The sequence below is a fragment of the Pteropus alecto genome, unplaced genomic scaffold (genome assembly GCF_000325575.1).
Source record: "Pteropus alecto unplaced genomic scaffold, ASM32557v1 scaffold76, whole genome shotgun sequence".
Lineage (NCBI taxonomy): Eukaryota > Metazoa > Chordata > Mammalia > Chiroptera > Pteropodidae > Pteropus > Pteropus alecto.
Genome location: NW_006443138.1, coordinates 3,136,596 through 3,151,080, shown reverse-complemented (window position 1 = coordinate 3,151,080; position 14,485 = coordinate 3,136,596). Strand labels below are relative to the sequence as shown.

General features: G+C 35.0%; 1 protein-coding gene and 1 long non-coding RNA gene across 4 annotated transcripts in view; one reads left to right on the top strand and one right to left on the bottom strand.

Annotated features, from left to right (window-relative positions):
- The window catches only part of LOC107196533, a 90,050-nt gene that overhangs the window by 12,611 nt on the left and 62,954 nt on the right, over window positions 1-14,485 (bottom strand). The window lies entirely within an intron of this gene.
- CUNH12orf56 (chromosome unknown C12orf56 homolog) overlaps window positions 1-14,485 on the top strand; it is a 69,971-nt gene that overhangs the window by 14,256 nt on the left and 41,230 nt on the right. For all 3 annotated transcript variants that reach the window (XM_025041024.1, XM_025041023.1, XM_006923701.3), the window contains exon 2: window positions 11,121-11,280. In XM_025041024.1, coding sequence (XP_024896792.1) covers window positions 11,121-11,280 — 160 coding nt within the window. The remainder of the gene's footprint in view (window positions 1-11,120; window positions 11,281-14,485) is intronic.

Here is a 14,485-nt window from a genome sequence, read left to right as displayed (position 1 = left end):
GAACCTCCATACTGCTTTCCATAGTGGCTGTACCAATTTGCAGTCCCATCAGCAGTGTATGAGGGTTCCTTTTTCTCTGCATCCTCTCCAACATTTGTTATTACTTGTTCTGTTGATTATAGCTCTTCTAACAGGTGTGAGATGGTATCTCATTGTGGTTTTGATTTGCATTTCCCTAATAGCTAGTGATGTTGAGGATCTTTTCATATTTGTTGGCCATTTGTGTGTCCTCTAGAGAGAAGTGTCTGTTCAGGTCCTCTGCCCATTTTTTGATTGGATCGTTTGTTTCCTTGTTTTTATTGAGTCATATGAGTTCTTTGTATATTTTGAATATTAGGCCCTTATCGGAGGCATCGCTTGCAAATATATTTTCTCATTCAGATGTTTGTCTCTTTGCCTTGTTGACGGTTTCTTTTGCTGAGCAGAAGCTTTTTAGTTTGATGTAGTCCCATTCATTTATCTTTGCTCTTACTTCCCTTGCTTTTGAGGTCAAATTCATAAAATCCTCTTTAAGCCCAAGGTCCTTGAGTTTAGTTCCTATGTTTTCTTCTGTGCATTTTGTTGTTTCAGGTCTTACATTCAGGTCTTTAATCCATTTTGAGTTAATTTTGGTGTGTGGTGATAGACAACAATCTAGTTTCATTCTTTTGCAGGTGACCTTCCAATTTTCCCAGCACCATTTATTGAAGAGGCTTTCCTTTCTCCACTGTATGTTTTTGGTTAGCTCCCTTTTTAAATGAAAACTATCATCCCTCTTCCTCACCTTCTTTTTAAATGATTTGTTAAAGAGATGGCCCACATGTTTTGTAATGTCTTTCCTTTGGATTTGTTGATTGTTTCTTCCTGGTGCCTTTTTACTTGAGAATACATTTTTTTAAAAAAGTGTAATTGACATACAACATTATATTAGTTTCAGGTATATAACATAAAGATTCAACATTTGTATACACTGCAAAATAATCACCACAATAAGTCTAGTTACCATCTGTCCCCACACAAAATTACAACTTTTTTTTTTGTGTTGAGAACTTTTAAGATTTACTTTCTTAGCAACTTTCAAATATGCAATATCTTATTGTTGATTATAGTCACTATACTGTATACTATATCCCCATGACTTTATATCTGGAAGTTGAGAATACATATTTTAATGAGATTTTATCATAACCAAGTTCTCCCTTGTTGGCAATGCTTCTTAACAGAAAAACTGCTAACTTTGTAAATTAAAACAGACAAAAAAAAAAATCCAACTTCCCTACTGAATATGGAATGGGCCAGGTGCTAAATGAAGATCAGAGCAATTCTAATAATAATCTCTGAAACTCATATTTCCTAAATAGGAAAAAACTGACAGCCTGAAAGTCAGGTTTTATCAAGCCTTCATCAATACTTCATTTAGAGTTTTCTTAAACAAGGGAGGTAACTGAATGGGTAAATGCTTATGCTGAGGTTGTTTGTTATAACTCTCAAACTCCAGTACATTTTAATCTTTTTTTATATGTTTCTGGACTTGGTTTGGAAGCATTTTTTTGAGGAATCTTCCTGTATATTCACAAGAAATATTGGTCTGTAGTTTTCTTATGATGTCTTTGTCTGGTTTTGGTATCAGGATAATAACTCTACATTCTGAAAGAGTTTTGAAGGATTGGTGTTAATTCTTTAAATATTTCATAGACTTCCCCAGTGAAACCATGTGATCCTGTACCTTTCTTTGTAGAAAGTTTGTTTTGGTTACTAATTCAATCGTTTATAACTCTTTTCATATTGCTGTTATAGATGTATTAATATTTTCTATTTCTTTTGAGTTAGTTTTGGTAGTTCATGTCTTAGGAATTTTTTCATTTTATCTAAGCAGTCTAATTTGTTGATAACTAATTATTTTTAGCATTCCCTTATGCTCCTTTTTTTTCTGTTAAGGTTGGTAGTAATGTCCCCTCTTTCATTCCTGATTGTAGTAATTTGAGTCTTGTCACCTTTTTTCTTGGTCAGTCTTGTTAAAGGATTGTCGATTATGCTGATCTTTTCAAAGAACCAACTTTTAGTTTTGTAGGTTCTCTTTCTTTTCTTTTCACTATTTCATTAATTTCTGCTCTAACCTTTATTAGAATCTTTGCTCTAATCTTTATGTGGAGTAATGAAGCTCCAACTATTATCGTTGAGTTTATTTTTCCCTTCAGTTCTTTCAGTGTTTGCTTCATGATTTTTGGGTTTTGTTCTTAGGTACATATATGTTTATAATTGTAACTCCTTGATGGATTGACCTCTTTTTATTATAAATTGTCCTTTTGTCTTTAGTAAGATATTTTGCATTAAAATCTTATTTTGTCTTATAGTATAGCCACTTTAGCTCTCATTTGGTTACTATTTGCATGGTATATCTTTTCCGCCCTTTTACTTTCAACCTATTTGTATCTTTGAATCTAAAGTGGGACTCTTGTAATAGTATATAGTTAAATCATTTTTAAAAATCTATTCTTACAATCCCTGACTTTAGTTGGAGTGTTTAACTTAGTTATAGTATTGTACTTACTGGTAAGATAGGGTTTACATCTATCGTTTTGCTATTTTCTATATTTCTTTTATCTTTTTTGTTTGTTTCTCTATTCCCCCATTACTGCCTTCCTTTGTATTAAATAGATATTTTTTAGTACACGATTTTAATTCTCTTGTGATTTAGTATATATTTTGGAGTTTTTAAATTAGTGTTTGTCCTGGGGATTACAATTAACATTCTAATTTATAACAATCAGTTCAGTTCAACTTAATTTCAATAGTATATATAAATTGTGTTTTGTTATAGCTCCATTCCTCCCTCCTTAGTGCTGTTATCATACAAATTACAATTTATATATTATGTGCCCATCAACAAAGATTTATAATTATTGCTCTATGCAGTTGTCTTTTAAATTAGATTGGAGAAAAGAGTTACAAACAAAAAATACATTTAACCATCTTTTATTTTTACCTGTGTAGTTATCTTTATCAGTGTTCTTTGTTCATGTGGATGCAAGTTACTGTCCAGTGTCCTTTCATTTTGGCCTGAAGAACTCAATTTAGTGTTTCTTGTAGGTCTGCTAGTACCAGTATCTTTTAGAAAGTATAGATTCTTTGGGGTATATATATTGAATTCTTCATAAGGAATATTCTTAACAAAAAGTATAGGTAAATTATATATTTACTTAAATATACTGTCCTCCCTAAAAAACAGGACTCTGCAGATGTTCTTGGCCTGAATCTTTGCAGAAAAGCCCATCTTGTTTTTCCTGATCACATAAATACATTTTCTGAAGTACAGTCATTAGCAAAGTTAAGTTTTTATATTTTAGTTATAATATAATTTTGTACTTAAAAATATATATATTGTTCAAGCTGAAAGAGACTATAACCAATTTATTTTACATGTAAGGAAACCAAAGTCAAAGAGACTAAGTAACTTGACCAATGTCACACTACTAGTTAATAGTGGAGGCCAGACTAGGCATCTGATTTTCTGATTGCTAATTCATAGAGTTTCCCAGCATTCCAAACTTCTGTCAGGATGTTGACTGTGATTACCTAGTTTGGTAATGATGTGCTTGATAATTAGGGCATAAAATAATTTGGTCTGTAATAATGTAATTAATTTATACTAGTTAATTAGATTGCTGTCTGCCTGATGGCTTTCCTTTAGGATACTCTAATACTTTTCAACTCAGAAATCTGATTTCCAAGTGATTTTAATCCTGACCTTTGTACATCAATTTATATTAACTTCATTTTTTAGGCTTTCTTAGTGTGAGTTTCTCTTTCATGTTCCAATCCCTCTTTGATGTCAAGCCTTTGATAGGAACTCTATAGGCGGACAGTTCATGAGAATGCATAAGAAATGAAAGCTACCTGAGGAAAGTGAGTAAATTTAGTAATTAGAAAATTTGGAATTTTTGAGGGTTGTGTAATATTTACTATCATGTTTATATAGTAGAGTCTCCTTAAAATTGTCTCACAGCGAAGATACAAAAGTCCACCTCATCATAACATTGTCTTGTCTCATAATGGAAGCAATTTTATTTTTAAACCCACAGTATGTTAGTTTCTTGGTATATGTATGTTTTCTATTTTGTGTATCATTTTGTACGACATAAGTTAAGAGCACAGGCTTCATTTTGAATCTTTGGTTGGCTACTTACTAGCAGTGGAACCTTGGGCAGGCCACTTAACTCTCTGAGCCTTAGGTTCCTCATATTCTCTTGTAAAATGAGAATAGTTCTACTGATATATGGGGTTGTTTGAGGATTCAGTGAGATAATAAATATAAAACACTTAAAAGAACGTGTAATAAGTGCTCGAGAAACATTAGCTTTTATTATATTTGTGTGATACTGTTTGAACATTTAATTTCTTCCGTTTCCCCATCTTCACACTAGAGAGAATCCGACTGCAAGGATCAGAATCTTAACGAATCCCTTGAAAAGGAAGGATGGGAAGGTGGGCTGACCCCTTTCTGACTTATAGCCTGGGAAAGCACAAAATTGTGGTGTCCAAAGGAGGCAGAACAAATTGTCTAGGCAGCTGATGGCCTTATGCCTGGGTATAGTTCCTCCTGTGTAGGGAGACCCAAAGACTACCCTCTTGCTTGATGATTTACTAGAAAGACTCATAGGAGTCAGAAATTGTTTATAACACTGAGAGAAGACATATTAAATTCGGCGAAAGAAAAAGGTGCATGGGATGAAATCCAGGAGAAACCAAGTACAAGTTTCCAGGTGTCCTCTCTCAGTGGAATAGCATGGATGTGCTTAATTTTTCCAGCAATGTGTTACAACATGTGCAAAGTGTTACTAACCGGGGAAGTAAGTTCACCTGAGCCTTGGCGTTGAGTTTTTATTGGAGGTCAGTCATGTAGGCATGCAGGCCCTGCAGGAGCGATCTATTACTCAGACTCTGGACCCCCTTCCACCTCCTCACTCTCAACCTTTACAAAAACAGGTGTTTACCATAAATTACATTGTCAGAGTAAACCAGTATAGCATGGCCCAAGGTGTCAGGCATACAAAAACACTTTTATCAGGCAGAATAGCCCAAGGCTCAGAGGTTATCTCCCAAGATCAGGCCAAGGGCCAGTCCTGATTATAGGCCTTTCTTTGGAGTTCGAGGTATGAGAAGGCCTTGAACAGGTCTGTGGAGTTAACCCTTTCCTGCAGGTCAACCTAAACTTTTAACTTCACAGATTGAGAAAGGGTATACCTGGCTGATGGTTTCTTTTTTTCCCCCTATACACAGGTAACTTGGTTAAGATTTTTCCCAATGCCCGAATTTTAGTGAGAGAATAGCAACTGGTGTTGTTGTAACCACCAGCCCCCGAAAGACACACGGACCACCAGAAATCAGTGAGTTATAGGAAACACACTCTTTATTCAGCCAGCTGGGTCTGCCAGGGGTACGCACACCCCAAATTAAGCAGCCCTGAAATGTAGAGGTACAGGGTTTTTAAGCCCTAAATCCCATTCCTCATTCTGTCTTAACACAAAAGTCTATTTTTCTTCTATTTATTAACTATCAACCCACAGGTAGGTTGTGCAAGTGGGGGTACAGAAGCAGAAAGCTTATTGTTAGAATGTTATGTTCCCATGGGCGATAGCCAAGCAGTAATTTTTCACCCAGCACAGTGTACCACTTGGCTCCAAACTACCAGTGATAGGGTTATATAGTACACACTTTTCTCAGAGGCAAAGGAAGTCAAGTAAAATATTAGAAAGTGTTATAACTTATGCATGGCCTTACAGGCTTTATAATATTGACCGGGAGGGAGAACTTAGGAGGCTATTTGCAAATAACTCCAACTTCTCCAACCTCAGTTTTTATTTTAAAAAGACAGCTAAGTTACCATTTATATTAATGGAGCAGTACCCAGACAGCACTGGGTCAATAATTTCATGAAATTACATTTAAAAGAGGTGATTTATCAGATACATACAAATAGTGTGATTTAATTGTAATATAAGAGTTTTTAATGTCAACAAGTCATAGAAAGAAATGTTATCATGTGTCCTGATTTGGCATTCTAAAATTATTTTCATGTAGATAGTCTTAGTTATTATTATCTATGCTAGAAAATGTCTGGGTAAAAGCAGTTCTTTCAACTTTAATAAATAATCCTAAAAACACAAAATCAGTGTTATATGAAACAATGAATAATCTTAATTTATTTCCAACCTAAAAAACTAAGAATTCAGTTACAAAATAGAATTAAACTCACAATATTTAAGCTTATTTTAAGACATAAAGTTAAAAAATTTTAAACAAAGTAGTTCTATATGACCATTACAATATCCTCTATCTATCTATCTATCTATCTATCTATCTATCTACCTATCTATCTATCTATCTATCCATCTATCTACCTACCTACCTACCTACCTACCTACCTATCATCTATGCTTTGGGCTGAAATATGGAAGATCTAGCTTTTGAATTTCCTAAAGATGTCTCTGATGTAAATGGAAAAAATTTCTTCCTGATAACACCATGTCTAAAATACATTGCTAGCAAGGGACTGAGTTCAGCTCTCTCCCTTTTAAGAGCTTTCTTTTCTTCCTTCAGGCACTGACAGCATATTCATTGGACTAAGTGTTCTTGTCCTTAGTACCTGTGCTGACAGTAGAGAAGCTTTCTAGTCAGAAAACTCTTTACTCCCCTTGGATGCATAAATTTAGCCCCACTTAGCTCCTGAGTGGTGCTGAAGGGTGGAGGGGGGTTGAGTTGAGAGAGGAAGTGAGAGAGAGAAATCACTTTCCTCATTTTAACACTTTGTCCTTGTAAGTCAAGTCCAAATTGAAAAAAAATGTGTTTGGTCTTGCTACTGAGGTTACGATTGTTAGATGAGCCAATAAGAGAGAACAGGGGAAGTAAAAGTGATTTGGGACTACTATCGTTCAGTTACTTTGTTTATCCATCATTATCCCTCCTTTTACAGACTCAGATGCATCCCCTTGGCTGTGTAACAGTCATCAGTGTAATCATCTACCACCTCCCTTACAGTGATGGAGGCCTTATAGTGTGCATAGAAATGCCTTTTAAAAAGTTAGGTTGCTGTAAGCAAACTGTCTTCATGAATCATATTGTCCTTAGTATCCCCCCTCTTCCCCATTTAGTTCTTTGGTGATAAATTTTCAGAAAAGAATGGACACATTTGTGTTTACGACTATGTGATGTCAGGACTACCAATCAAAATATTTTTTTAGTAATAAAAATCAGCCAAACAGCTTTCTTTAACATAGTATGTAGATGATTCTTAGAATTAAAATAAATAAAAATTATATACTTATAATCTGTTAAAAACAAGACAACAGGCCCCAAATGAAGTCACTTATGCTAAGCTCTACACTGCCAAACTGTGACTTAATTACAGTTTCGGCTCGTCCAGAAATGGAATCTTAAACCAGTCATTCAGGAATCACCTTGTTACTAGTCCAAAGTCTGTATGCTTGATGCTTTGAAAGGCCAAACTCAAAACATTAGAGTTTAGAGTAAGGAAAGTTTTACTGATTGAGAAGGTGTCAACTAAGTTGGGAGCCCTAGTGGTTCCTCAAATCCATTTTACAAAAGCACAGAGCTCAGGCTTCTTTTATGTCAAGAGAAAAGGAAATGGGAGGAGCTGTCTTTGTAAAGCTCAAGCTGCAAGCAGAATTCCTCTAATGATTAGAAGCTATTAGCCTGAGGCTTTGGGAACAAAGCAGGCTTGAAAAAGATGGAGTCAAAGAGAGACTAGCATTTCACTCAGTTACAACCAGATCAGCACTAGTTAGATACTATCTTCCTGAAAGACCCTGGTCATTCCCTGAAGGAAAGTAACCTTGCAATAACCAACCTACCTTTTTTTTGCCTAGTATAACTTCCTTGTTCTCACTTCCACTGCCTATACAAGTCTTTCATTTTGTGCAGCTCCTCAGATCTCCTTTCTCTCTGCTAGATTGGATACTGTCCGATCTAAATCAATTTTTGCTCAGATAAACTCAAATTTTTACATATGCCTCAGTTTATCTTTTAACAAATTCCACCATCCAGAGGTAACAACAGTTAACCATACAAACAAGAAAATTTGTTGTACAATATTTCAAACTGTGTTCTATGCATTAACACGCATGGGGCCATGCTCCACATACTGTTTTGTAATCTCTTTTACTTTACAGCATAACATGGACATTTCCATGCCAATGAATACAGAAGAAGTTTACATAAAGATTTTATATGTATGTATAGCGTATTTAAGGAAGGGATTACGTCTTGAGTGACAAAGCTAACCAAATTTGATGATTACAGCAGCTAAAAAGAGATCTGGTTCTACTTCCTCCCACAAAAAGGAATTAGCATAATTTGACCGAAACTCTGATATAATGAATCCAGCTGTTTAATTACTATTTGGATTCCAGTCTTGTTTTCAGAAAAAATACATCTATCTCTCCCTGAAAAAAATCCCTATCACTGACCACTAGGGCTGTGTTCTTAAACTTTAGTTGTTTTTGTAAAATTGGCTTTGGAAACAGACTACTTTGTCTTGTAATTCTAGTTCCACCATTTACTAGTTTTGTGAAGTTAACTCTCTGAACCTGTTTCTTCATTGCAAAATGGAGTTAATAATAACTATTTCACAGATTCATTGTGATATCATATAAGATGGTATGTGCTGCATTCTATAAACTGTAATTATTATTCAAGTTATTAAAAATACTGTCTCCCTCTGAAACTGTTAATCAGCAACCTGACTCAGAAATATTTACATATTCATTTACATTCAGTCTCTACTTAAAGCATACTTTTTATCAAATCAATACTAAATAGTCTTGGAATCACAGCCAGTTAGACCAAAGTCTTAAGGAACACTCTCCCTATAGACTACAGAAGGATTAGAGAACTAATTGTAAAAGAGGAAACTGGAAAGGAAATGGAAAGCATAGGTGAATATTTATCTGATTTCAGGGTATAAAAGGCATTTCTAAGTATAAATCAAGGGAAGAAATGAAAAGGACAGAAGTTGATGGATTTTTACCACTTAGAAATTTTAAGTTTCTATATGTTTTTATTTAAAAAAACACACACACACATAAAAAAGTTTTCTACAAATCACAGCATTGTAAAATAACTCTGACAATGAAAGGCATAGAAAACCTGGATGGATAAGCTAAACAGAACATCTACTAATCTTTTATTTCCCCATTTCAAAGTCTTCCACAAATTTTCCTGACAGTCTGTCCCACAACCACCATCATAATAATCTCAAAGAAAAGATTGTTCTTAAACACAAAATAAGGCTTTTAGATTATCCTGATTATTTACATAGGTGTGGCAAAAATGTTAATTTACCATATATTTGAAAATTTAGGGTATTGAACAACTATTGCAACCATAATTTAACTTCTGTCTGGATGTTTTCACAATATATGTAAGTTTAGACTTTCAAGAAACTTACTATTTGCTTTCCGAAGTTTGGGAAATCAAGCCCAAGAAACTCTCACCACCAGTTTATCCTGAAGTACCGATAAATTTGAGTGAATTCTGAGGTCCTGAAATTTCTTCTGGAGTCCTGGAAATCCTGACTCAGTCTACTGGTGTAGTCTGAGAATCTGAGAGTTGTCTAAGTAATGTCAGCTCAGCTATAAAGTGTTAGTTTGAAGAACCTAGCTCAATCCTTTTTCCAGGAGGCTCTGAGACTTCCCTTTGTTGAAAACACAAACGCTGACCTTTAGCATAGAGTAGAATCTTAAAGCAAGCATTACAATAAAAAACTATCTAGAGTAGATAGAGACTTCGAATGGCTGTGGTTAGTTTATTATTGAGAACTTTCAAATGTGAAAGGTCTGGTAAGTCTTCATATTAAGAACAGGCAACTGACAAGATAATTTGGTTGTTCCTACGTCATGCAAAACAAAGATAATAAAGCCACTGCAAAAAAAAAAAAAAAGTGATGAAGCCTGTTCTCAAAATCAGCAAAAGTTACTCTGATTCATAAAACACAATGAACATAATTTATATAGAGTCTTGAATATAACAATACTGAGATATTGTGTGTATAAATATACATATATAAATAATATGCCAAGAATATACCAACTACAAACTAAGAATATCAAATAAAGAGATTCAGTAAGTCTGAAGTGGGCCTAGATAGCTGTAGTTTTTACAAACTGCATAGGTAAGACTGACAATTCCCCATTAAAAATTTAGTAGTCTAGAAGGTAGTAAATTCAAATTAAAAACAAGGCTGTCACAAGTCAACATTTTATATAATGGCTGAAATTATGACTGATAACATTATACTGCTATTGCCTACTATGATAAGGTCAAGCACCACCAAGACTCTGATAATAAATGCATAGCATGGATAGGAAGGGCACTGGTAAATCTCCAGAGACTTCCCATAAAACGTACAATTTCTGAAATATTTATACTATTTTACCTATGCAAATTTAACCGAATGAAGGCCAAGCATCACTTTTGATTAGACAACTCTTCCTATGAAATTTACAGTAATAAATAGACCAAATAAACCTACTTATTCAAGCGTTTCTCTTTTTATAAGGTAAAAAGAACAAATCTTTGTGATTTTTTTTAGGGACCCCCTGGGAAAAGTATTTATTGAGACCTTTTCCCTTTTTAATCAAGAATAGAAAATGGAGCACTTTGGAGAGAATAGGAAGCTATTTAGGAGCAGAAAATTTCCAATAATTCAACTTAGACGTCTGTATTCATGGAATCTTTGTAGGCTGTTCCTACAAATGAACACTGTCTCCAGCATAGAAAAATCCCAGTTTAAACCCAATTAATTTTACATTTTTGAGACCTTTTAAATAATCTTTTTTCAAAATGGAAGTGAGGAGGGATATATTTTAACAAAAACACTGTTACTATTTATTTAGCAATCCTATAGTGTAAATAGTTTCTTGTGTTCTGTTGCTGAGCACATTTTTAGTCAAGACTAAAACAAATAGAGGAGGAATTGGGAAACCTAACAACAAGAGGAATGATTTCCCAGGGGAAAAAATAGAAAGAATGCAGTTTAAACTTACCCTAAGCTTTGGGGGATTTCTTATACTAGAATACATACGCAATTGTATTTGTCTTCAGTCAGCTCAATTTTTTTTCAGATTGATGATTACCCAGAATTTTTGAGTCCACAAGATAGAGAAACCAACCAACACATTCGTATCATCTATTCAACTGTTTTGAAAAAAGAGTATGAAAGATCAAAAGGTGTCAGGAAATTCTTATTTCCATTTCATCATGCCAATGCTAACAACAAAAAAGGTATGTAATATATTTCTTAAAGTGACACATGAAAAGATATGTTTCTTTATAAGACAAAGAAGATAATGTTCTTTTTTCCTCCCCAGCTTTACTGAAGTATGACTGACATAAAATTTGTATATATTTAAGGTATACAGTGTGATGTTTCGATATCTGTATATGTTGTAAAATGATTACCACAATCAGGCTAATTATATTATCCATCACCTCACATAGTTACCTTTGTGTATGTGTGTGTGTGTTTCTGTGTGGTGAGAACATTTAAGATCTACTTTCTTTGCAGATTTCAAGTATTATTATTATTAACTATAGTCAACATGGTATACATTTGGGTCTCTGGAACTTATTTATCTTATAACTGAAAGTTTGTTCCTTTTGACCAACATTTACCTCTTCCCCCAACCCCCAGCCTCTGATAACCACCATTCTACTCTCTGTTACTATAAATTCCCCTTTTTTAGATTCCATGTAAGTGAATTTATGCTGTATTTGTCTTTCTGTGCCTGGTTTAGTTCACTTACACAATGTCCTCCAGGTTCATCTATGTTGTTGCAAATGGCAGAATTTCCTTATTCTTCAAGGCTGAATAATATTGCAGCGTGTGTGTGCACGTGTGCGTGTGCGCACATGCACGCATTTTCTTTATCCATTCATCTGTTGCCAGACACTAAATTGTTTCCATGTCTTGGCTACTGTAAATAATGCTGCTATGAACATGGGAGTGTAGATATCTGAGATAATGGTTTTATTTCCTTTAGATATATACCCACAAGTTGGATTGCTGAATCACATGGTAGTTTAATTTTAATTTTTTAATTTTTGAGGAACCTCCATACTGGTTTCCAGAATGACTGTAATAATTTACATTCCCATCAACAGTGCACATCTTTGCCAACACTTGCTATCTTTTGACTTTTTATATAACACGCAGTTGTCCTATAAGTATAAAGTGTTTTTACATTGTAGTTTTGATTTGTAAAATCCTGGTGATTATTGGGATACTGATAAGATAATGTTCTTTACATTGAGGATGAGCTGACCAGTCTGCTATCAGCAGCACAATGCCAAGGGATAGTTTGCCAGGAATAAGGAAGGATATACAGAAAATAAGGAAAGAATAGAAAGAAATGAGGGAGGGAAGGAAAGAGGGAGCAAAAAAGAAAAGAAGACAAAAAGAAAGAGGGTGCGCACTAAATATTGGTTTTTAAAAAAAGAATGGGTTAGAATCTGGATTCCATTTGGTTAGTTCTTGTTTGACTTTAATAATCTTGCTAACACCACAGATTTTAATGAAAAACCTGGTGAAAAAGTGCAGCGTAACCAGAAAGACTGTGATCCTAGGTTAAGGAAAATTTCTGATAGTCATCTTTGTGAACCCTCTCACCAGCAAGGGAAGCTACAAGGTCCTGCCCTGATAATTACAGTTTATTGCAGTTATAATAACATTTATTCTTTATTCAAAAATATTTGTTGGGAATCTTTTCACCTAAGAATTGTGATACATACCTAGATAAAAAGATGAAAAATCACCTTTAGATTCTGTTTTCAGGGAGCTCAGTGATTGGTGCAGGGGATTTTTCTGCTGTGCCCAAGGAGATCTGGAAAATCCACAGTGAAGTGGGGAGAGAGGGGGAGGGTTAGAAGTCAGGGCGCCCAGCACTCACCTGCCTCGAGCAAAGCTTCCTTGCTTTTATGTTTCACATTTTGAGCTTTACCTAAATATTTCTTGTGAATTAGTTTTAAAAATCAAAGGATGAATGGATAAAAATAAAATAGAACATATAGTTTAGCATTACACTGTTTACTTTCATAGTCTTATATATATATGTACATGTATGTGACATGTACATGTATGTAAAGGAGCCCTTTAGGGTATTGATCCTATGATTGGGAGTTGGTGAAAAGCAGTGAAAAAGAACATGGACTTTGGACTTAGCTAAGCTCAGGTTTGAATCGTGACTCTTAACTTTCCTGGCTGTGTGACCTCTGCAAGTCACTTAACCTTCGTGGGCCTCAATTTCCTCATCTCTGTTATTAGCTTCACAGGGTCCTTTTATTAACATGAAATAATGTGAGCCGGGCTGGGCACACAGCAGGAAAGCAATTAGCTCTGAAGACTGCACCTGTAGCCTAGGAGAAGGGTAGAATGTGGTCCAAGGTGGCTCCTGGAGAGGACCTTCTACTTCTGTCATATGTCCAGTGTAGCTAGACGGGGCTGTACCAGCCCATTCACTCATCACTAGATTTCACTCCAAGTCAGACTCAGTGTTTGTACACTCTCATGGACGAGCACTTTTTCACACTAACACTCTATGGCATGACAACAGTTTGTAGAAGTTGTTGTAATTAGCAGACTTGTTAAATCCCTGGGTGCTCACCCAGTCTCTTGGCACACTAATTAGAAGATCTAACTGGTGCTGGTTGCCTTAAATACATATTTATCCTTGTCCACAGGCATAATTATTCTTGGCTTTTTTAATTCTCTCAAGAAGACAAAAACACATATTAAAGAGGCCAATTACAGGTAGAAATTTTATGAAATTTAAATTCTTAGAAACTTTGCAAATGATGTTAAAAGCAGTGAAGATTTTTTAAAAAACAACCTTGTGTTCATGTGCATGGCTACTCACAGAATTACACCTTTACCTACTTGTGTTTTACTTTCATCTCTGAAGGTATCATCTGGCACTTTTATGCAAGGACTTTTGAAAACAAAACTGCCACTGTCACAGGGGTCATACATAGCACACAGAGGATAGAAAACAGTCCCCCTTTCCAGCATGCTAACAGTGATGCTTCCTGTTCTCCAAGCTGCTTGTTCCCTGGATTCAGACTCGCATAGTTCACCTCCTAGGCATTCTGTAATATGTGGTCCTGAAGCAAGAGACAGGCTCAAAGCTGTCTGACCATCTATCTGACAATAGTCATTACTAAACTCCTTAATCTTAATGATGATGTCATGCCTAGAGAAGCAGCACACATTAACTACGGACCATTTAAATGAAGATAATTATTAGGGCTGATGCTGAACCTCTTGGGTGAAAGCCTAGGGAATATTTGTGTCATGTGGCAAAGGTGCTCACACTCCAATCAACTGGATCATCTTAACAAAGGAAGCTCAAAATTGCAAATCATTTATAAAAAAATTCTTAGTTTAATCATCACACTTTTAACAGGGTTCCTAATTAGGCCCAACTTTTCTGGA